Below are 22,772 nucleotides of genomic sequence, written 5' to 3' on the forward strand. Positions count from 1 at the left end.
GGAGAGATCCTCAAAGAAGGTCTCTAACCTGAAATGTTCATGTGCTCCTGCTGTAGAACCTCAAGGCCTTTTTATATACTTAAACATTTGTTGGAAGAGGTGGTTTTTTATGGTTTTTTTTTTTGCGGTACGCGGGCCTCTCACTGCTGTGGCCTCTCCCGTTGCAGAGCACAGGCTCCGGATGCGCAGGCTCAGCAGCCATGGCTCACGGGCCCAGCCGCTCCGCGGCATGTGGGATCTTCCCAGACCAGGGCACGAACCCATGTCCCCTGCATCAGCAGGCGGACTCCCAACCACTGCACCACCAGGGAAGCCCTGGAAGAGGTGTTTTTATCCGCATTTTACTTATTTTGTTCAAACAAGTATTTATTGAGGGCCTGCTGTGTGCCAGGCAGCATTCAGGGCATTGGGGATACATCACTGGGGACTAGACCAACTCCCTGCCCTCGTGAGGTGTGGGTTACTGGGAAGCAGATAAGAAGTGGATGAATCTATCCAAATACAATGTCAGGTCGTGGAAAGGGCTTTGAAGAAGATCAGAGCAGGAGGGGGCTCCAGGTTGATGGCGGTCTGTTAGATGGGGGTCAGGGAGGGCCTCTCTGAGGAGGTGACACTGAGCAGAGACCCCCCCGGGCAGGAGAGGTCCAGGCAGAGGGAACAGAAGTGTGGAGCCCCGAGACTACACTAGGCTTGAAGGACACCCCCTGGGCCAGGGTGGTCAGAGCGGAGGATGGGCACTGAGGTTGGAAGCGGCTTGGAGGCCAGGGTGAGCCAGGGCTGCGGGCAGCCTGGGGCTCTCTGGTTTACCCTTCAGCATGATGCTGGGACTGTGAAGGACCGTTGGCGCGAGCAGAGTGGAAGCAGGTGTCTCTCTCCCTACAGAGGAGGCCAGGGCGTGGGGCAGGATGTCTCATTGCAGAGCTGGGAGGCAGTGGAAGTTGTTGGCCTCCAAGTCCAGTCATCTCTGTACCCATGGCACGCTCCCTCTGTGGTGAGACCTGCTGTCCCCGGTGCTGAAGTTCAGTGTTTCCCCCCCCACCCCCAAAGGCACTTTCTCCCCTCCTGTGCCGTCCTTGCTGCCGCAGAGTCTCTCCCTGATCCACTGGTTCCGGGAATGCTGGAGGTGTTGGGCCCAAAGGTCGGGCCCTGGGATGAGCACTTGGGGCTTGATAACAGGTTTATGGCTGGGCTGGGAAGTGCTGTGTTTCCCGACAGTGAGTCCCTGCCCGGCAGTCTCACCCTTTGTGTGTATTCACCCTGACATCCTGAGTGGCATTGTGTGTCTGGCGGGAGGGGAGCTCCAAAGGGCCTCTTGGGAGGCCGAGTGAGAATTTCCCAGTTGTCTTCAGGGCACAGACCAATAGCTAAAAACTCCTGACTTGGTGGTCTTCAATCTAGAAGGACTGTTGTTCGTAGTGGGCCCCTGTCCCGGGCTCTCTGAGGCTGTGGGCATCATGTGGAGCTGCTGGTGGCACCGCGTGGCATCCCCCTCTGGCTTCCCGCGCTGCGCTAACCCCCGCCCCATTACGGCACGCCAAAGGGTGGCCGTCTCGCCATTTATGGTCTTTATTTTCTTTTCGATGGAGAAAGACCGTGCAAATGAGTCTACAGAGAAAGTTGGTTGAGTGATTGCAGGCCTCACCAAAGTGGTCAGTAGGTAAAAAAGCGCTGCCTCTTTAATCCAAGCCCTCGCCTGAAGTCCACCCTGGGCCAGAGAGGAAAGAAGCTGAGGGAGGCCGAGGTGGCAGGGAAGAGAGAAAAGAGAAGAAATAGGTGTATGTCATACACAACCAACAGGGTTGATGCTGCCTCACGGAGCAGAGACTGGTTCTTGGGGAGGGTGCTGGAAAAGTCTTCAGCAGGGCTAAAAAGCTCCTTCAGGGATCAGGAATGAAAACAGGTTGAGAAGCAGTGGTCCATACTGGGGAGCTGCGGGCCGGGCTGAGATGGGCTGCCTGCCTCTGATGGCTGACCCATAGGCTGCCTTGAGAGGGAGCGGTCTGCGGTTAGGCAGATTTTTTTTTTTTTTTACTGTACGCGGGCCTCTCACTGCTGTGGCCTCTCCCAGCACAGGCTCCGGACGCGCAGGCTCAGTGGCCATGGCTCACGGACCCAGCCGCTCCGTGGTATGTGGGATCTTCCCGGACCGGGGCACGAACCCGCGTCCCCTGCATCGGCAGGCGGACTCTCAACCACTGCACCACCAGGGAAGCCCTTAGGCAGATTTTACAAATAAGTACGTGTAAGACCAGGCCCTTCCCACCTTCTCTGCCAGACGCTGTGGTCTGGGAGCCTTGGAGGGACACAGGGTCATGGTGGCAAGTGATTTACACCAGCCTAATCCCACATCACCCATGTGGGTGTTGGGCCTCCTTAGTCCTGGCTCTCACCTGTCCCCTCTCTAAGTAGGCTTGGGCAAGCCAGCTGGACAGGTAGCACCAAGCAGACCCAATGTCTTTACGGGGCCAATCTTGGCATCAGAAGAGTTGGAACAGGGAATTCCCCGGTAGTCCAGTGGTTAGGACTCTGAGCCTCCACTGCAGGGGGCACGGGTTTGATCCCTGGTTGGGGAGCTAAGATCCTGCAAGCCATGTGGTGCAGCCAAAAAAAAAAAAAAAAAGAAATAATAAAATACATTGAATAAAAGAAGAGTTGGAACAGTGACGACAGGTGGAGATCTCACCCAGCCCTGGGCTTATGGAGGGCTGGGGCGGGGCGGCTGAGCCTAGTGCAGATGGAGGGCCTTTACTGCAGAGGAGGACACTCAGACCTCCCTGGGCATCTGGAGCAGAGTGCCAGGGCCAGCCTGCCCACCCGTGTGGTCTGGCCACGTGCTAAGATGAGCCACACGGTTGCTTACATGCAGCGGCCCAGCGGAGCGGGCTACAGTCGATCGAGCGATACACACGGGCAAGCCAGTGGCTTTGATGTGGCCCCTGCGTGTGTGTGTGTTGGTGGGGTGGCAGGCATATTACAGGAACAGGCAGCAGAGAGTCGTCATCTCTTACCCAAGACGTTCTTGGAAATGCTCCTGTTCTGAGTGAGAATTAGGAAATGGCCTTCTATTTTAGGAACGTGGTGTGTGTTACATGTTGTTGATTTGCTTGTGTTGCTCCTGCGTGCCTGTGTGCCCTTTGAAAGTCTCACGTTGGCAGGGGAGAGACCCGTGGTGGTGGAAGGGTGCGAGGAGGCCAGCCCTGTGCAGGGTGGCCTGCAGAGGAGCCTGGGACTGACGTGGCCACACTGGGTGTCCTGGCCTGGGCGCTCTTGGTGCAGCGTGGAGGGAAAGATAGAAGAGGCCAGATGCAAGCCTGGGCTCGCCGTAGGAGGAAGGAAGTCTGGGCAGCAGATGTCCTTGAGAGGTTAGGTTTGGGGAATAGTCTTTTTAGGAGAAGTAGTCCTGATGGGGCCTGGAACTCAGAGGGGATGGAATGGGGTGCAAAGCAGAGGACCTGCCTGCCGTGTTTCAGGTGACATGTAGGATTCTGAGAGAATCCACCACCTTCATTACAGAGATGTCGCTGTGGTGTTGTCAGAGACGGCGAGTTCCCAGGGCTGGGGGAGGGTGGCAGGCAAGGCAGGAGCCACTACCACATGGCTGCTCACACCGAGCCCTGCTTTTTCCTCTGTCTGTGGTATTAACTGGCTCATTTTCTAGCAAAAAAGGGGGAAGCAGTGTTCTCTGGGTTGGGACTGAAACGGACCGGGCCTCCCAGGTTCTCTCGTGCGCTGGCCTCTCGTGACCTCTCGTCTGTCTGGCCTAAAGCCCCGAGCCCCCAGCAGGCTCATTTCTGGTGCCCCGATGGGCTTCACAGTCAGCAGTCTGAGCGAGGGAGAGTCGAGTGGCCCTGGGGAGGCAGGGCCCAGCTCGTCTTCAGGTAGATGCAGCAGGTGGATGCAGCGTGGAGTAACCTGAGCTCTGTTTTCAGGCTGGGGCTCTATCGGCTGTCCCCCGCCCCAAAACCCTCTTAAAGGGCCCGTGCTGGGCTGCTCCTCCCCTTGCAGGGACCCTTAATAGCTCGGTCAGACCCAGGCTCCACCTTAAGAGATTTGGGACAAAATCCCATAGGAGCCCAGACATCGAGAGCTCTGACTTGGGCCCACGGAGCGCTCCTCTGGGAGGAGTTGGGGGCTGGACCAGTCCCCTCGCTTCTCTGCCCTCTGCTCTTGCAAGGGTTTTGGTGGGGCCATCCTCACGCCAGTTCTAGGAGGAAGGACAGATGCCCTCCACCCCACAGGCTGCTTACGGCCTGCTTTGCCAAGTAACCCGCTCTTAAACCCAGTCCTTCGTCATGCCCGTAACCGCCCCACGTCTGCTGGCTTGGGTGAAAGCATCTCTGTTCCTGAGCCCACGGGTCAGCTGGCTTCTTTCCTGAGAAGCAGGTGTGACCTGAGCTCTGCTGGGCCGCTTTCCCTCCGGGCCTGCGGAAGGACAGGGGAGGCTGGATGGTGGCAAGGACGCGGCTGAGGCAGTTCGGAGAGTGGGGATTAGAGGTCTTGCGCTCTCTGGGATGGGCTCTGGTAGCATCGCGGGGTGGGTGGGGGTGAGAACAGAGCTTGAGCACTGGCATCACCATGGTCCTTTTAAGAACCCACTTCTTGCCTTGTCGGGAAAAGAGGCCACAGCGTGCCATGCGGCAGAAAGGGGAGCTGTCCCAGTGAGTGTCCCTAGTGCCGGGCTGCCCTGCAGACGCTGCGGTCCCTGCGCCTCCTGGCAGCACCCTGGGCTGGGCAGACGTGGCCCCTGCTTAGCCCGTCCCCTCGGTGTCTTGTTCATGCAAACCCCGTGGGGGGCTGCTCTCCTCTTAGGTTGGAGCACGACTGGAGAGGCTGTGGCAGCTGCTGTGCTCACTTCCTGTCTGCACGTTTCCTTTTCCCTGCAGGCCTCTGGCTGTACCTGGCAGGGAGCAGCCTGCCCTGCCTCACGTTGATTGGCTCTCCTAATTTTGGGTACAGGTCAGTTCACCGGGACCTGGAGGCCCAGATCGCCATCGTGACGGAGAGCCGGGCCCTGCAGCAGCAGCTTCACCAGGTCGGTTGGGGTGGGTGGGACCTCCCCGGGGGTGGGGGGGGCATAGCTGGGAGCCAGGTCCCCGAGGGCTGCCTCTGCCGTCGTCTCCTGCCGGGGGCTGAGCAGAGTAGGAAAGAACCGGCGTCCTCTCGCGTGTCCTGGTGGCCGGTCCTGAGGGACACCTGCCGCGGGGCTGTCCTGCGAAGCCTGGGCCCTTCTGCCTCCAGCCCGGGGCCCGCTTTTGCCCTGCAGGGGCTCCCCCACAACTCCTTACATCCTGGAGGACATTTTCTTTCCCTGCATGGGAAGAGAACACTGTTCTCACTGGCATGTGAATATAGCGCTGGTTCCCAGCCTCTTCTGAGACTGCGGATCAACTATGAGAGGGGGTTAGGAGCCAGGGTTACACGGGACCTGGGTCCATTAGGGAAGAGCTTCAGGCGGCCTCGGTCATTTCTGATGAAGACCCTCCCCAGGAGGTGCTTCAGAGTCGGGGGAGGGAGAGGCAGGAGGCAGGGTTGCCACCCAGGCAGAAGGGGCATGCAGGGAGCCAGAGTCTCTGCACGTGGAGACAGAGAACCCGGAAAAAAGAGCCAAACCATAGAATGAACTTAGACGCCCGTGCAGACAGAGCTGGTTCGTGGGGAGCTAAGCCGTTGCGAGCGCTCTGACAGTCCCGTTCACAGATTTCTGTCTGTGCCCTTGAGTCAGCATGCACGATCCTACTGCGCTGAGAACTTGAATTCTATTTATTTTAGTTCAGATTGTTTCACTTGGTAATGATCTGGTTGGGGATTGACCTACAGAGGAGATGGTGGAGGGACTGCTCAGAGGTGTACCTGGCCAGGCGCAGGGGCCCCTTGTAGCATGTTTGTGGGGGCCGGTGGTGGGCGGGACGCAGTGGAAGGTCGTGGCTGCCTCGCCTCCTGCCCGTGTCAGGGGATGGCGGTTGGGCAAGGCAGGCCCCTGTTTCCAAGGTGTCTTGGAATTTCTGTGTTGTTTTTGTCACGTTCCTAGTTGTAATAGGATTTCTTTCCTTACAGTTGTGAGAGGGGAAGGCAGGCATTTTTCTCGAGAGCGCGGACCTAGAGCCTGAGAGAGAACCGAACTTGCTTTGTCTGGCTCGGTGGGCGTGTTATGTGGCCCACCGAGGACCTCCCGCTCCCCTGGGAAGAGACTTCCCGGCACGGCTCACGGGAGAGCAGCCCTTTCTTCTGAGGTGGGGCTGGAGAGTCACGGGGGACGGCACCTTGAACCCCTGCTGCTGGCTGCTGGAGACCCACGGTCAGGTCGGAGAGCCGGGGCAGGGGAGAGTGCCCTTTGCTCCCTGGGATAGGAACGTGGCAGTGACTCCCAAAGGGGCAGCGGTCTCGGCCTCCTTTCGTGATGGTCTTTCTGTTTGAAGTCGAGAATAACTGAAAGTTAGTGCTTCTGTGTGGATCTTCGCGTTTGAGCACCTGCAGCAGTGCTGATGAACTTCGGAGAAGGCGAGCACAGCACCTGTGTATGTGAAACCGAGATGATCCTTTGGGCTCACAAATTTGTGACCTTGACAACAAAGCCTTTCCAGGGAAGGTGCCAGCTTCCCTCCTGAGTCATGGGAATGTAGATAACACTGCTGTAGGCCAGCCCTCAGAAGCGTGTAGACTGAGTTAAGCTTTTATTCTTGTGTTTGGGAACTACTGTTGCGAAATTGTTGGAGCCTTTGTTGATGGACGAGGAAATGGTAACTGCCTTGTTCCCCGGGATCTGCCTCCTGCAATCTGGGAATCTTGTCAGTGACTGAGTGGGGCCTTGGTGCTGGGAAGGGCTTCACGACCAGGGCTGAGAGGAAGTGGCAGCGGTCGGGCTCTGGGTGGCCAGCGGGAGAATCTGATCTGCTCAGCAGATCACAGATGCTATGGTGAGGCTTCCAGTAGATGACCGAGGAGGTTCCATTAGGGGCCGGCCTGCCTCAGAGCGGGCTGGGTTGAGAGGAACAGTGGGGTCTCCTGGACTTTTGCCTCGGTTGCTGAGAGCTGGGTTTCCTCAGACGGTAGTAGCGAGTGGTCAGTGTGAACGTGGCCTCTGGCGAGGACCAGGTCTCTGTGGGTCTGGGCTGATTTGGGGGAGCAAGTCTCTGCCCAGGGTCCCGGTGCTGGCCGCTCTCCCCCACTTCCTGAGTAAGGGGCCTGAACCCACATCCTGGATCTGAGAAAAGCTGGGCCGCTTGTGGTCAGGAGCTGCGTTCCCAAATGACATATTTGGGATATTTTGTTTTTCTTCCCAAACCTGAATCCCAGCGGCTTTTGATGGTGGGAGGGTGACAGTTCATGCCACTGCAGTTCTTCCGTTCTTTAGAGGCACGTTGATTTCTGTGCCTTTGAAATGCAAAAATGCATTTCTGGATAACTCCACCTATTATATGCTGGGACTGCAGCCACCCTCTGGAGAGGCCCACACGATGCCCGATGCTGGGACTGCCCAGCCACACAACCTTCCCCGAGCCTAGAAAGTCCCTGAAACCCCGGCTGCCTGGGTCCCTGCTCTCAGAAGCTGCCTCTGGAGTCCTCCTGGGGACCCAGGGAAGGGCCCTGTTCATGTCACACTGGGCACCAGAGTGGGGAGATATTTTTATCCGAATCCGAAGTCCCTCCCTTCACTTAGTACGTACAATAAAAACTGAAAGCTTCCTGGTTTTGTTCAGAGGACACGGTTTACCACTTGTGACCTAAGAAAGACTCCCTTGAACAGCATTGTAACCTCGACCAGCTGACTTCCTTCTGCATCCCCGTGTGGAGTCTGTGAGGAGACTTAAGTGTTTCTGGTAATTTAATTGAAATCTTGGCTGTGTATTCATTGGAAAACATAAAGCTGGAGCCGGGTCTGTGGAAACTTCTGCAAAGCAGCCCCCCGAGACCGGCTGGCTCCTCCATGAGGCCCATCCAGCCATGGTCAGCGGGCGGCCGGCAAAGTCTGCTCGGACCTGAAGTGCCAGGGACCCCGGCCCTGGGAGCACCCACTCACAAGGGAGTGAGCGCAAAAAATGTGCAGGAAGATGTGAAGTCGGGCACGAGATCGCCCCAGCCCGTGCCGGGGAGAGCTGTGGGCAAATTCTGTAGTGTCCTGGAGGGCGCGGTGTCCTTCATCCCCTGTCCTCACTGGGTCAGAGGAGTTTGCCAGGGACGTGGCTTCCGTTCCTGCCCCCAGAGAAGAGAGCGTCCAGCTCCCAGCGGGATGGTGCGGCGGCATCCACTGTCCCCTTGGGGCTCCTGGTCCCGCAGTGGACAGGGTGTTTGCAAAGCCAGCATGGGTGGATCCTCACCGTAGTGTGGGTTAAGTCAGTATTTTATAGATTAAAGGGACAGAAGGTTCAGAGAGGGATGTCACCACTCCTGGTGGTGGAAACAGAATCACATCCCCTGACTGTTGCCTTTTGCCCTTTGAAAGCTTCGATACCTTATTAAGGAAGCACAGCACTTGTAGGGTGTAATGTTTTAAAAAGAGGCAGTTTTTCCTCTCAAAGATTCTAAACACAATTTAAGATGAGGCTTCTGTCAGTGTTTTTTAACTTGTTTTTTAAATATGTAAGAATCGTTCATTGTAAGAATCGAGAAGTTACAAGACGCTAAACCTTTCATCCAGTGAGAGTCACTGAAATCGTTTTGATTGTTCCTTGTCTGTCTGGTTCCGTGTGCGCATGGAGGCGCGTAACTTGTTCTTTTCTTCTTCACGAAAGTAGGATTACATTGTGTATGTTAACTCATGTCCAGTGTCTTTCACTTAATACATTTGTGCACATTCCCGTATTGTTAAGTAAATGTTTTTCTAGAGTATGATTATCTTATGGTGAATGCTGATTTGTCATATGGGTTTATTATATTTAATTAGCTGGTTGGTGGACATTTAGGGGGTTTCCAGGTTTTCTCTGTCATAAATGTTGGTGTGATAAATATCAGTACACAGGGATCTTAGTGCACAGTTGTTTTCTCGGGATAAACTCTTGCAAGTGGAGCTTTATAAGGCTTTTGGTACTTGTTGCCAAATTGCTCTACAGACAGATGATCCGAGCCCCCTTTCCATTCATTCCACCAGCGCGTCCGGGAGTGCCTGTTCCCTCGGCCTTCGTCAGCAGAGGGCGATGATGCAAAACAACTTTTTGCTAGTTTGAGAGAAGAAAAAACTGTGTCTCATTTAAAGAAAATCTCATTATTTTAATTGGCACTATCTCACTTAGTGAGGGCGAACTTTTAAATATTTTTTCCACCAGCTGTATTTCTTCAACTCTAAATTGCCTGTCCCACACACGTCTTGCTTGGTCTTAAAAATTGAAGCACACTGGCTTCTTGGCTTTTCTAAGGAATGTGTACCGGGGCGACCTGCGCTGGGGCCCCCACGGAGCCCCTGGGCCGGCGGGCCGCGTCACCGGTGCTGGAGCCGACCCCAACCCCTGTCCGCCCCTCTTCCCCAGGAGCAGGCGCAGCTCTACCTGAGGTCTGGTGCGGTGTCCTCTGCCACCTTTGAGCAGCCGAGCCGGCAGGTGAAGCTGTGGGTGAAGATGGTGACTCCGCTGATTAAGAACTTCTTCTGAGGACAGCAGGTACTGACTACCAGGCCGGCCCAGTGCGGTTTCCCAGGGGGTCACTAGAGGGACAGGGGGCTCCCCCCAGCGGGGGTCCCCAGGGCCTCTTGCAGGGACTCCAGGGCCCTTCCGTCCTTTCTTGGTTACATGTCCAGGGGTGTATGTCTGGGCTCGTGGGTGGTTGTGGAGGTTTTGGAAGCCTGGTGCTAAGTGAGGCAGCCCTCTTACCTTCTGCCACGTCCTGGGGCTGTGGTGCGGTCAGCATTGTGGGGCCCACCAATGCTCTCCCTTCCCCGGGGGCCGGAGGCGGCCCTGGGGTGACGGCCTGGTGGCCACCGGGTACAGAGGTAGATTCTACGCCCCCTCCTCACCGCTGAGCACGCCGTTCCGAAGGCAGTGGGAGCGGAGGGGCAGCGCTCTTGGTCGGGAGCGTCCTGGCTTGCTGCCCTGGGCCGCTGCAGCTGCCAGCATGAGAGGCCCCGGGGCTGCTGCCTCATCTCCCTGACGTTTCTGTGACGTGCGCTTGCGGAGATGAGATGCTGCCGTGGTGGCAGCTGGTAGCAGGACGTGCCCTGCCCGCCCAGGAGCCTTCCCCTGGCGGCCGGGCCTCTGGCCGTGTCCCACGGGAGGACGAGACGAGGCCTCACCTGAGCTGCCTCTTGGCTGTTCGGACGCCGGGAGGCCGGCCAGGGTGCAGCTGCCGTCGGAGGTGGGGTCTCTCCTGAGTCCCCCGTGTGTTTCAGATCCCTTTAGACCCTGACCTCCCCGCCGTGTGGCCCCAGATGGGATCAGTCTCCTGGGTGGGATGGTCTGGGCCGGACTTTGCTGGTCCAGCCCACGCTAGGGGTTTGGGGGGATGGGAATGGTTGGGCCTTTGGCCTGTGGGGAAGGGAGAGAGGAGGTGGGAGGACAAGGATGAAGGGTTGAGCGGCCGAGCGTCGTCCGCGTTGGCACTGTGTGCGGCCCGCGTCCCCTGCGGCCTGGTACCATGGTTCTCTTTTCAGCCTCACTTTAAAAAATTTTATTTGTTTCATTTTTTTCTCAGCATTTGAATTACTTTAAATTTCATTCAAATAACATGCGAATTTAGAGAGTAAAATAATACCGAAAGGCCAACAAGATGCAGCTGCCCTTCCTTCCCCCTAGCAGCCACTTTTGACTCTTTTACCTGTGTTTCTTCTGATATCTACCCGTGTGCTCCTGCGCCGCCCCCAGTGTCTCCAGGAGCAGATTTCAGAACCTCCCTGCCCAGTCCCCAGACCTTCAGGTGCTTGAACCTTGCCCAGAGAGAAGGCCTCGCAGCCCCAGGGCATGGCAGCTCATCCTTGGGGCTGGGGGCCGCAGACGGGATTCCATCCCTGCCCACCTGCCCTGGAGGCAGCTTCACGTGTCTCCCTCCAAAGGGCTGGTGGCTCCGATGGTCGCGTTCGTCCGTGGGTCTTGGGAGGCCGTGGTTGGCCTAGCTCGCGCCACCTTGCTGTGTGCGTGGGGCGCCGGTGCGGGGATCACCTCGTCAGCCCCTCCCCTGGGCCTGGGCAGATCTGCAGGCTTTTGTGGTGGGGAGTTGGGTGGAGCAGTGGCCACACCACGCTGCCTGGGGGCAGTGGCACATCAGTTAACACTGTTTGCCTCCAAACCAGTTATTAAATTGTCCTGTGGGACAGTGAGAGGAGGGAAGCCAAAAGAATGTGCCTGTGCCGGGGCGCTGGGTTTCTGTTTGGAGAGAGGCTTTCGGTAAACAGCGTTTGCATTCCTGCAGATGCTGTGGGGCCAGAGCGAGCATTGTGCCACTGCCGGGCTTGAGCAATCTGTGGCTGCCCACTTTGCGAGCTGCTCGCTTTGTCTCTGCTGGTTGCCTTTGGGACGGTCCTGGGCGGCCCCCCCACCCCACCCCCCGGGCGCTCGCTCCAGCCAGGGCCGCTACCCTTCCACCCACCAGGACTGCTGCGGGCGTCACGGCACCTTCAGACGCAGCATAGCTTTTGTCCCAGGCTCTGTCTCCCCAAGGCTGGATTGCAACTCCAAGCAAGGTGAATCATCTCTCGCAAAGTTCGAAGAGAATTTTGTCATCTACCCACAATGTGTAGAGTGTGGAATAAATGTTTTATTTCAGGCTCTAAAGGCAAAACTGGAAAATCTCCCCATTTTTTGGTTATTACCAGGGATTAAAATGAGTTGCCTGGTGGCCACTGGCAGTTTTATGTCCTCCAGTCAGGGTGGTGGCTCTCCTGGCCCTCCAGCCTGGACACGAAGGGCTATAGTGACCCCTCCTGGCCGGCAGAGGTGGTTGCCCGGTGGCCAGGTTCTGGGGGCAGGACTCCTGCCTTCCAAAGGGGTGGATTCTCTCGGCCCCGGGGAGGGAGGATTTGAGGGGCATTTTTCCTTCTCCCTCTTAGCCCCACCAGGCCCCAGGATTGTTGTAAATTATTGGCCTCGGAGTTAGGGCTTCTAGGACCTCTTCTTCACCCAAGGATTGGGTGAATACTTGGAAAAAAGTTTTCACAAAACTACTTCAGCATCAAGTTGAACTTAGGAGGAGGCCAGGTGTGTGTGTGGGACGGCGGCATGGTGCTTGCTTTACGCTGCTTTGAAGCTAGAAAACGCCAGGGTGCCAGCCTGTGGGCCCCCGCTGGAGGCTGTGGGCCCTGCTAGCTGCCTTCCTGTACCCCTGGTTTCCCAGTTCATCGTTGTCTCATTTTGTCTGCACCCATTACCTGGGTCCGTCAGATGGGGGCCTGGCCCAGGGCAGCCCTGGGACCAGCACCGCGGTAGCCACCTGCTCCCCTTGGAGCAGGAGCTCACAGAATGAGGCCGGATGAGGCGGGCCACCTCTGGTCCCTTCCCTGCTGGCGCGCGCGCCTGTCGCCTGTGCCTGCTGCGGTGCTGCAGCGTGCGGCCCTGGGGCGCAGTGCCTGCGGACACGCTCACCTTTTTGGAAGTCGGGGTGTCTTGGCTGCTGAGCAGTTGTCCCTCTTCTGCTGACTTGGGCTTTGTTTGTTCTTCATTTTCTAATTCTAATTAATTCCTAGATGGTGGGTTAGGTTGTTTTGAGATTTTTCTTGTTTTGAGGTAGGCCTGTATTGCTATGAACTTCCCTCTTAGAACTGGTTTTGCTGCATCCCATAGATGTTGGAAAGTTGTATTTTTATTTTTGTTTGTCTCGAAGTATTTTCTGTTTAGTCTCCGTGTGTTTGTATTTTTCCCATTTTTCTTCCTAGAATTGCTTTCTAGTTTTATACTGTTGTGGTTGGGAAGAATGCTTGATATAATTTCTGTACTCTTAAATCTGTCAAGTCTTGTTTTGTGGCCTAGCACATGATCCATCCTGAACGTTGAAAAGAATGTGTATTCTTCTGCTTTTGGATGGAATGTGCTCTAGTTATCTATTAAGTCCAACTGACCTCACGTGTCACTTGAGACTGCTGTTTCCTCATTGATTTTCTGGATGATCTGTCCATTGATCTAAAGGGGTGTTAAAGTCCCCTGCCCTTAGTTGTGTTATTGTCAGTTTCTCCCTTTACATCTGTTAATATTTGCCTTATGCATTTAGGTGCTTCTATATTCGGTGCATATACGGTTTAATGAGCGTTATATTGTCTTCTTGTATTGATCCCTTTATCATTATATAATGCCCTTCTTTGTCTACTATTGTAGACATTGTTTTAAAGTCTACTTTGTCTGGTGGCAGGAAGTGAGAACTGACGGTGGGGAGAGGGGAGGGAGACAAAAGACAACGAAGATGCTGCCCAGAACTAAGAGGGGACGACCATTTATTGTGACCTCCCAGGACACAGACATGTGTTTAAAGTGGTCCCTCCCGTTCCCAGCAATTTCAGAAAGTGGGAAGTTGACAGGGAAGCACTTGAGCTGTATGGAAATGGCCCCTCCGTGGAATAGTTTGCTTTTCGGAATTCTGGGGCAGGGAGGCGGCATTATACCCATAATCGAGGGAGGTTTTCTTGCTTGAGAGAAGGAATAGTGCTTTAGGGGTCAGTGCCTGTGGCAGTGGCCGCTCCTGTCTGTACGGGAATGGAACACCCTGGCCCTTAGTGGTGGGTGTTTGCAGGTAGCATCAGGCAAGGGTGTGGCTGCCTCCAGCTCTAACCCAACATGCCACCGGTGGGAAAAGATGAACCCAGCTGACCCTGTGGGAAGTCAGGATTTGGGGGTTTGGTTCCTGGGATGCTCCCCTGGCTGCCGGGAATTGGGGCCTCACCCCTAAGCCTGTGCCAGGCCCCTGGTGGCCATCAGGCTGAAGGCTGGCTCAAGTGAATCAATCAGACAAACCTGGCTAAGCGGCTTCATTGTTCTAATCCCATCCACACCCCCTCTCCCAGGCTGCCCTCCACCCTCTGGCTAGTCTCGATGTGTGCATGGTTATAAAGTGCCTCGATTATTTAGGAGAACAAAAGAGCAATCATCAGTTCCTGTGAAAATAAGTGATAGTTGCAAAGCTGAGTTCCTAACTGTAAATTTGAAGTTGCGGTCAGGACCCGGCGCCGGGCGGCATGGGCCTCACGGCGGGACCCGGGGCTCCAGCTAGGCCTGTAGGAGCAGCGCCACGGCTGCCAGGATCCACTTTGCTGCCTTCTCTTTGGTCTTCAGGTTAAAGGTCCAGACGTAGGTGGGGCCGCGGATGCGTGTTTTGTACACGGGACACTCATAGATGTTCTTGGTCTCCATGCGGTCCACAGGGATGGCCTTGATGAAGATGACGGGCATGGCCGGCGTCAGCTCTTTCAGCCGCGCGTCGGCGATGACTCCCATCTGGGTGTCCCAGCGAGCTCCTGCAGGGACAGCACAGCCAAGGGTCAGGGTGGCCCAGGGTGAGGTGACTGGTTCCCGGTTCCCGTCTGTCGTGCTGGCAGTGGGGGAGGGGAGGGGCCTGGCTTGCACCTGCACCCCTGTAGAGATAGGCCAGGTGCCAGGGCCTGGACTGCACAGGAATTGCTGCAGGGGGGGCTGTAGGCAGAGGACGGGGTGGGGGTCGTGTGCACGGCGTGACTGCCTGTGTGTCTCGCTGTGCACCTCTGAGGGACAGATCGGCCCTAAAGCGCTGGGCTCCATCGTCTACGTGCGTGGTGGTTTCAGAGCCTCATGTGTCAGCCTTCTTCGTTTCAATGGCAGGAAATCATAACTCCAGCTGAAAATGACAGACTAAACTCCCTGCTTCCCTCCCTCTGTAGCGACTGTCCTATGTGCACCTGCACAGTATAAATACGTATATGCACATACAACTGTTCTGCCTTGAACCAGACTTATTTCTACTCACCCTATTTAACGATGCTTAGATTTCCTGTCTGTAATTCCAAAATAAACACGGAGAATGGTTGCTGCTCTGCTTGTCTTTGGTGATGTGGGCACGGGGGGGTAAAGGGGTGACATCAGTCGCTAAGGAGGGTGGGGGAGTCGCTGGCACTCAACTCAGAGTGGGTCTGCCGGCTGGTCCTGTCTGACCTTGCCTGGTGCGGGACAGGGGTGACGTGGGCGGAACTGAATGAGTGCCAGCCTTGCCCCCCCCCCCCCCCCCCCCGCTGCTGGGACCTGGCCATGTGATGGCCTCGCACTGGGCTCGGCTCAGGGGAGGGGGCCGGCCGGGCCTCCCTGCCCTTGAACCTGTGCCTTGTGGGGGTGCGGTGGTTGGACAGGAGCCCTGACAGAGGTGGGCTCCTGGACCCTCACCCCCAGAACGTATGCCTGTCCTGGGCTCCAGGGCTGAGCTCCTCATGGCCTCAAAATGGGGGCTCAGGTCTGCGGACGAGCCTGCGCCGCAGCAGAGCCAAGCGGATGCCGGTGTGTGGTTGGGCTCCTCAGGCCACTGTGAGCCCACGTGCCCCTGGTGCTTCCCCTGCCAGTGCCTGTTACCTTCCATGAAGAGCCCGTACACGTAGGAGCCCTCCCGGGGGGGCGCGGTCATGTCCTCCCGGTTCTTCTTGGTCACCTCCACAGACAGACACATCTTGTCCAGTGGCCACTCGTTCTTCCTGGCCATGGACTGCATGATGGCCGTGAGGAAGGACTGCGGGTTGAAGAAGCCGGCCAGCCACACGGTGGTAGGCAGCGTGAAGTCCATCGTCCAGGCCTCGAGCTCCTGGAGGAGATGGGCGTGGGGCCGTGCTAGAGCCTCCCCGCCTCTGCGCAGAGGACGGCCGCCTGCCCGAGACGCCCGTTCACGGTCTGGACGGGGAGAGCAGGGTCCAGGAGGGGGGCTCACGATTGAGAGGATTTGGGTCTGAAAGAGGCTGCTGCTCTCTTTCTCCCCCAGGAGGTGGCTCCCGTGACAGGTGTCCCTGGAGCCTCCCGGGCTCTGCTGGGAGGCCCTCTGCATCTGTGGCCACAGAAGCTGCTCTTGCTTCGCGCTGGCCCTTTTCTTCCTTCGGGGAGGAAGTTCCTGCGTTGTCGGGCCTGCGTGCTCGTGGTGTGGCCCAGGCCAAGGCCAGGCCAGCAGGGGCCTCCAGGCCTCTGACGGGGATGCATGTCCCCCCCCCGCCCGCCCCGCCTCACTCCTCAGGCCCCGGGGGCAGGTTTGCTGAGAGTCAGGCCAGCGGCTCCCCAGAAGCCTGTCCTTACCCTGATGCGGAGCAGCAGGTCGGCGTACCAGGCCGCCAGGCCCAACCTCGAGGGGTAGGCCCGGGCCACCCACGTGTCGGGCACAGTGTCATAGAACAGAGCCGTGGACAGGTCTTCCATGTCAGTCGTGATGGTCAGTTCTCCCTGAGGGACACGCAGACAGGGGTGCTGGGGGCGCTCGGCACAGATGCAGACCCGGTCAGTCCTATGCCTTGTTTCACCTGCTCTCAGGTGGGCGAGCCCCCCCCCCGCCCCCACCCTGTGTCGTGAGTTGACGTGGGTCTGTGCAGTGCCCCTGCAGATGCCCTGTGGTGGCCACACCAGGGTTTCCTGCCAGGGAACAGTCCAGATGGTGTCCATGGCCACCTGGATGCATCTGCAGATGCCCTGAGGTGCCCACTCCTCCAGACCGGGGAACTCGAGGTGCCGAGGCCCAGCGGCCTGGGGCTTGTTGGTCTTGTGGCCAAGGGAAGTCAGCCTGCGGTGGCCAGCCTGCGTCCCAAGTCACACCCCAGGTCCTGCCACCCACGTTTTTACCTTCAGCCCCAGGTTCAGCTCCTTCAGCGAGCGGCGCATTTCGTTGGTCAGGATGTTCATTCTCTCACATTCTTGGAAGGCGACAACCACGTAGGGGGTCTTCTCGGCGGCCTTGGCCATGATCTCGGCCATGTTGAAGGTCTCCGGGATCTTCTCCAGGATCTCATCCAGCACGGCCTTCACCTGGAAGCCAGCCCCCAGCCAGCCCGTGTCACTGCGCCTGCACCCCCAGCCCTCCCCCAGCACCAGGGCCCGGGTGCTGCCCCGACGTTCAACTCTGAGCCCAGGAGCAAGGCAGGTGGAGTTGCCAGAAAAACGGGATCACGGAGGTGCAGCCCCGCGTCTGATCAGGGGAAGGTAATCTTGGCCATCCGGCTTTAGTGTTCTGGCTTCGTTGTCACGGCCGTATGGCTCTGGCCACGGGAGCATTAGGCTGCTGCCCTAGCCTGGTGCCTTCAGACATCGCTGGATGCACTGCTTCCCTCCCCCATCAGATCACCTTGCCCTTGGTGTGGGCTGTCTGCAGGGACCGTGCGGGGCACACCCTCTCAAGGGGTGGCCCACATGGTGGTCATGAGCACCACGGCCACCAGAGCATCTACTGATCTCTGGTTTCAGTCGTTACACAAAGAAAATGTCAAGGGGCCTCAGAGCACTGAGAGTCTTCCAATCAAGAATCTGGTCTACTTTCCTGGGAAGCCCAGTACTTAGCTAATTTTTAGCAGAGCTTGTCGGGAATATTTTAAGAAGTGCCAAGGTGCCGACGCCTCTTAGACGCAGAGGTAACCCTGGCAGCTGGGGGTTTATTACACGCTCTTACGTTGTCTGCGCCGTGCTGTTGCGGTGAGTGTTCATAGGATCTGTCCCCCGTGCTCACCTAAGCACATCTGGAGGGACTGGTTTAAGCGTCTAGACTGCCCTGCCTGAGCCACATGCACTGCCCTCCCAGGACTTCAGCTGCTGCCCTTGTGTTCGCGGGGCAGGGTTGAAGGGCAGGCCCTCTCGGGAGCCCAGCCAGGGAAGTGAGGAGCTGCAGGGAGGGAGGCTGCTCGGGCGAGTACGCGGAGACGCCCCGCCTCTCTCTAGCTCAGCACTTGGTGCTCCGTCTGGGCTGCAGCAGCCCGCTTGCAGGCTCCCCTACCCCTGAGTTCCTGATCCCGGGGTCTGGAGTGGGGTCCGATGAAGTTGCTGACAAGTTCCCAGGGGCTGCAGCCGGTCGTCGTGCCCCCATGTCCCAGGCCCTGCCCTTCCTCTGTTGCTGGATGGGTAGTCAGGCTCCTACCTTCTCCTCGCGAGATACCCCGGCGCCACCGGCTCCCGACCCGGTTTCTTTGGGCTGCATTTCCAGGACAGTGCGGAACAGCATCTCCGAGGTGGCCGTCAGGAAGCCAGTCTCTGCATTGGGGTGCAGGCCATACAGGCAGGGGCTTTCGGGGGGCAGGTTCTTGTCGATGTATTCGTGGTAACCCTGCAAAAGGGGGGGGGCGGGTAAGCAGGGAGAGCTGTATGAGCTGGAACCCGTGTCCTCCGTTTATTAAGCATCGCTTCCCAGAACGTTCTGTCCACGTCTTGCCCTCTGTACCAAACCTCATTTCCCTGACCCCCTTTTGGGGCTGCTCCCCAGGCACACAGAGGAAGTTTCCACTCTCCTCCATGGAGGCTGCCTTTGAAGCCCTCTTGCTTGGGTTGCCTGTCCGCTTGCTTATTGGTGGTCCATCTGCGACAGAGGCTCTCGCCAGGGAGCCTGCGGGACGGCACTGACCTCTGTTGCTTTGCGTCACAGAGGGAGCTCATGTTTAATGTGTTACCCGTCCCTGGAAGGAGCCCTCACCTTGTAGTCCAGGTTCGGGGGGATCTGAAAGCCCGGGGCCAGCAGGATCTCTCCCTCCAGCATCTCCGCCTGGATGTACTCCTCCAGGTACGTCCTGCAGAGCCGGCGGTCCCAGTCGTCGGTGATGTGGCCGCCGTACATGATTTCCCCAAAGAGGTAGCGGAGATCGTCCCAGGGCACCTTCGGAAGGGCGGCGGCCGTCAGGGGACCCTGTGCCCCACCCCTTCCTGGGTCTGCCAGCCCCTCCTGTCACCCCTGCCTCCACCAGGTCTGCAGGGTCACCTGCTACCCTCGGCCACCAGGCCCAAGCCTGGCCCTTCCTGCCCCCTGACTCGGCCACCAGCTCCTCCTTGACCCTCTTCCTGCCGGGCTCCTCGCACGAGGGGCTTGCCGGCTTCCCCTGCCTCCACCCCACCCCCAGCCAGGACGGCCCAGCCCTGTGCCCGCCCCTCTTCTCTGCGCTCTCCCTTGACGTGACCTCCCCGACCCCAGCACCGGCACTGCCCACCCCGCAGGCCCTCCCCCCAGCTCCCACACGCTCCCTCTGCCCGTGCCCCCTTTGTTCCCCACGCTTGGAAATGGAAGTGTGGAGCCACCTGTGACCTTTCCCTTCACCGCCGTCTCCAGCAAGAGCGGTAACTCGTTGTGGATGGGCTCTTGGGCACCGTAGATCTTTCTGGCCGTGAGTCACGTCCAGTTCGTTGTGCCTTCAGGATCTATCGAGTGGGTCTACTTTCTGATCCCCCAAAGGGCCCTGGTTCCGATTATACTCCAGTAGCCTTGCCCACGCGTGCCCCTGAGGTCTTGGTGGCACAGCCAGCTCCAGCAAGTAGCCTCCCTGCCAGAACCTTGGCTCACGGGCCCGAGGGAACCGGACCAAACCGGGCAGTGCACACAAGTGCGCCCCCTGGCGGCCGGGTCTCTCCGTGCATCCCACCCTTGGCCACTCTCACTGCTCTCTGTTCTGCCTCTGCTTCCACGCTGTGCCCTCGGCCTAGGATGCCGCTCCTTTGGCCACCACATGGCCATGACCGTGCTCCTCCTCCAGAGCGGCTCGAGTGCGGCCCCTCCACAGAGCCAGGAACCCATTCTCCCGCCCCGGTCCCAGCACGTAGCTGCACCTCCTGCACGGCACTGTCCAGCAGCGGGAGCTGCACGGGGCAGCCACGCACGTAACTTCAGATTTGCCAGCAGCCACTTAAGTAGAAAGATTGTTCCAACAGGCACTCAGCATAAAAGCTATGAATAAGGTATTTTACGTTCTTTTTTTGTTTTAGACCAAGCTTCTGAAATCCAGAGTGTCTTTCGTTCCCCTCCGCTGGGACTTGCTGCATGTCACGTGTGGTGGCAGCTGACGCGCTGGGCAGCATAGCACACACACGTGTTTCTCCGAGGATTGTGGCTGTTTAAGGGCAAGGTGGGCATTTATGTAACTCCCACAGTGCCCTGCCTGGATGGCCGCTGTTTACCAAATGCGGGCAAGTTGAAGTTAATTGGATAAGAACTTGCTGATTTATCAAGTGTCTGATGTGCTCTCATGAACTTTGACTTAAAACATTAATATCGGGGCTTCCCAGGGGGGCGCAGTGGTTAAGAATCGCCTGCCAATGCAGAGGACACGGCTTCCAGCCCTGGTCCGGGAAGATCCCACATGCCGCGGAGCAGCTAAGCCCGCGAGCCACAACTACTGAGCCCACGTGCTGCAACTACTGAAGTCCGCGCGCCTAGAGCCTGTGCTCTGCAGCAAGAGGAGCCACTGCAATGAGAAGCCCGTGCACCGCAACAAAGAGTAGCCCCCGCTCACCGCATCTAGAGAAAGCCCGAGCGCAGCAACGAAGACACAACGCGGCCAAAAATAATAAATAAATAACAAAACAAAACAAACCATTAATATCCTCTCGATCGTCATCTTGTGACTTGCATTTTTTCTCTCTGTTTAGTTATCTTGGGTATGTGCCGAGCTGCCTTTCCTGCATTTTGCGTATTTGCTTCGGGGACAGCTTCTGTTTCTCCTGCAAAGTAGGGCTGGGTACACCCCAGTTTGCCTCTCCGCCCCATGACCTGCCTCCTGGGATGTGGGCCAGTGGGACTAACCCCTGGGGGGTGGGTGCCGTCTGTGTGCCCACACTTGCTGGATGGAGTTCCCAGAGCGCTTGTCAGAGACACGTTGCCAGGCCTCGCCCTCAGAGTCTGAGTCGACTTCCTCAGAGTCGGGAGGATGGACTGGCTCATTGCGGGCCGAGGGCGACATCCTCACAGGAGGTTATTCAGCGTTGCCTCCCCGCCGCGAGCTGGGACAAAGGGAAGGTCAGGCTGTGGAGGCCTGGGGCCCCGGCCTGATCACACACTGCTGAGCGGGACACCGGGTGTCACTCACACCTCAGCCCGCTGGTCGCTGGAGCACACGGTGTGCGTTCTTGAACAGTTTCTTACCCAGCTAGGGTTCTGTGGGTGTGTAACGAGGGAAGCGTCTGCGTAAATGTCGTTAGAAACTTCTAGCAAGACTGCTCCTCCCACTGGAATCTCCCCGGAGAGAACTGCTCTGACGAAGCTGCTGTGATGAGGAAAATCTTTCTTCACATCTTCTTGCGTTTATTTACTTGTGTGCGTGTTGTAAGATGTGCCACTGGCATTCAGCTCAGACCCTGTCATAGGCGAAGTGACCCCCGGCACCTGCCCACGGAGACCACTGTCCCCCTCCCCTGAGGAGGGCCGACTTTCTGTGTTTGGCCAGGAACTAAGCCAACAACATTCCAGGCTCAGGCTGGGGTGGTGGCCGTCCTGGGGGGTCGTCTTCCTCTGGGGTCTGGGGGCAGCTGGCCCAGGTCTCTCCTCCCAGTGCATCTGAGCTCTGTTACGATGGGTGGGACACCCTCCACCCCTGGTCGCTCAGTCCCCAAAGCTTGGAGGGGGTGTGTGAGCCTCAGGCCTCTAGCCAGGCCCCTGGGGCGCCCACCGAGCCCCAAAGCGGCGAGTGCCTTGGCCCTGGGGCGCTGGGACAGGGAGCGGGTGACACAGGGGTGTGTCCGGTCACCCTGGGCAGGTTCTCGGGAGCCTCCTGGGTAAGCGGAACGTCGAGCTCTGTCGGTGTAGGAAGGTGCCGGCCGCAGGAGCACAGAGGAGCCCTGGGCTTATGGGGTTCCCTTCTGCCTCCCCCGGGGGTCACGGAGATGGGTCCTGTGCCAGCGCCACGCTCCACGTAAGATCCCAAGAGGAGCCATGTCAGGTGGGGAGAACGGCCGGCTCTAAGTTCCCGAGGGGGTGGCCACATCTGGAGGGGGGCTTGCAGCGGGCTTCACCCCACCTGGGGCACGAGTCTCCCCTCTGGGCCCGCAGACAGGCCCTCCCGGCCACGGGGCCGCCTCGCAGCAGCCCTCGCAACAGCCTGCACGGCACTGGACACACTGGTTTTAATTTTCAACACAAATGAAAGGGAGCGTTCCGTGTCTCCAGGGAGATTTTTTTTTTTGGGCCTTCCCTCTGAACCTGCGTTCTGTCGGCAAGGCCTGCAGCCCAGGCAGCCCTTTGGTATCTTCTCTCGGCTCACGCTGTCTGGGGGGCTGGCCTTTCTTGGGGAGTCGCTGTTCGGGTGCAGGACTGGCAGGTCCCCAAAGATATTAACTCCCGTGGAGTTAGAAAAATTGCCAGACGGCTGAGAACTGCTGGAGGTGGTGGCCAGGGCCTGGGTGGTAACCATTATATCAGATGGCTGGGGTCACAGAGGAGTCGCACGTTTTCAGATTTTCTCTGGCCTATGAAACCTATTCAGTGTCTCTTAAACGTGAGACAGAATAATTGAAAGGAAGGCAGGGCGGGAGGACCACCCAGCTGGGCTCCAGGTGGGCCCTTACCTTGGGGTTGGCCTCCAGGTAGTTGTAGAGCACGTTGATGGAGATGGTGAGGTCCCCGTTGTTGAAGGGGTACGACCTGTTCCAGCCCTGGGCCCCAAACTTGCGCCTCTCGGCCACCACGGCGTGGAAGTAGCACAGGGCGAAGAGGATGCACTTGAACTCCATCTCCTTGGTGCACATCTCCAGTGTGTCCTGCGGGAGGGCAGGCACGCGGGTCAGGCAGGGTCCGCACAGACGGCCGGGGCAGGACCAGGGCCGTCTTTGCCAGCTGCTTCGCTGGGGGTGCAGGTGGGGATGAGGGGTGGGGCCTAAGGCCATCGACTGCTCTGAGCCGGTTTCCCGAGTCTCTCCCGACCTGTAGGGTCGGGTAGAGGACGCTTTCTTGTCCTTGCTTCCTCCAGAAATGCAGCT

The 22,772-nt window shown here is 58.0% G+C and overlaps 2 protein-coding genes across 5 annotated transcripts in view; one reads left to right on the forward strand and one right to left on the reverse strand.

Annotated features, from left to right (window-relative positions):
* PGS1 (phosphatidylglycerophosphate synthase 1) overlaps positions 1-20,391 on the forward strand; it is a gene marked incomplete at its 5' end in the record, with an annotated part of 44,578 nt that extends 24,187 nt beyond the window's left edge. Inside the window, 3 exons of one of the 4 annotated variants that reach the window (XM_082860705.1) lie at positions 4,884-5,032; positions 9,462-9,590; positions 19,788-20,391. In XM_082860705.1, the coding sequence (XP_082716831.1) occupies positions 4,884-5,032; positions 9,462-9,581 (269 nt within the window). In that variant the 3' untranslated portion in view covers positions 9,582-9,590; positions 19,788-20,391. Of the gene's footprint in view, positions 1-4,883; positions 5,033-9,461; positions 9,591-14,266; positions 14,362-19,787 lie in introns of those variants that run through there. The other 3 variants (XM_082860706.1, XR_014326952.1, XR_014326953.1) reach the window with 3 other exon arrangements.
* Positions 14,112-22,772, reverse strand: part of DNAH17 (dynein axonemal heavy chain 17) — a gene marked incomplete at both ends in the record, with an annotated part of 110,263 nt that continues 101,602 nt past the window's right edge. The window contains 7 exons of the mRNA XM_082860704.1: positions 14,112-14,359; positions 15,438-15,663; positions 16,143-16,286; positions 16,680-16,862; positions 17,962-18,147; positions 18,511-18,690; positions 22,362-22,553. Coding sequence (XP_082716830.1) covers positions 14,112-14,359; positions 15,438-15,663; positions 16,143-16,286; positions 16,680-16,862; positions 17,962-18,147; positions 18,511-18,690; positions 22,362-22,553 — 1,359 coding nt within the window. The remainder of the gene's footprint in view (positions 14,360-15,437; positions 15,664-16,142; positions 16,287-16,679; positions 16,863-17,961; positions 18,148-18,510; positions 18,691-22,361; positions 22,554-22,772) is intronic.

The sequence above is a fragment of the Leucopleurus acutus genome (assembly GCF_964270905.1).
Source record: "Leucopleurus acutus genome assembly, chromosome: 19".
Taxonomy (NCBI): domain Eukaryota; kingdom Metazoa; phylum Chordata; class Mammalia; order Artiodactyla; family Delphinidae; genus Leucopleurus; species Leucopleurus acutus.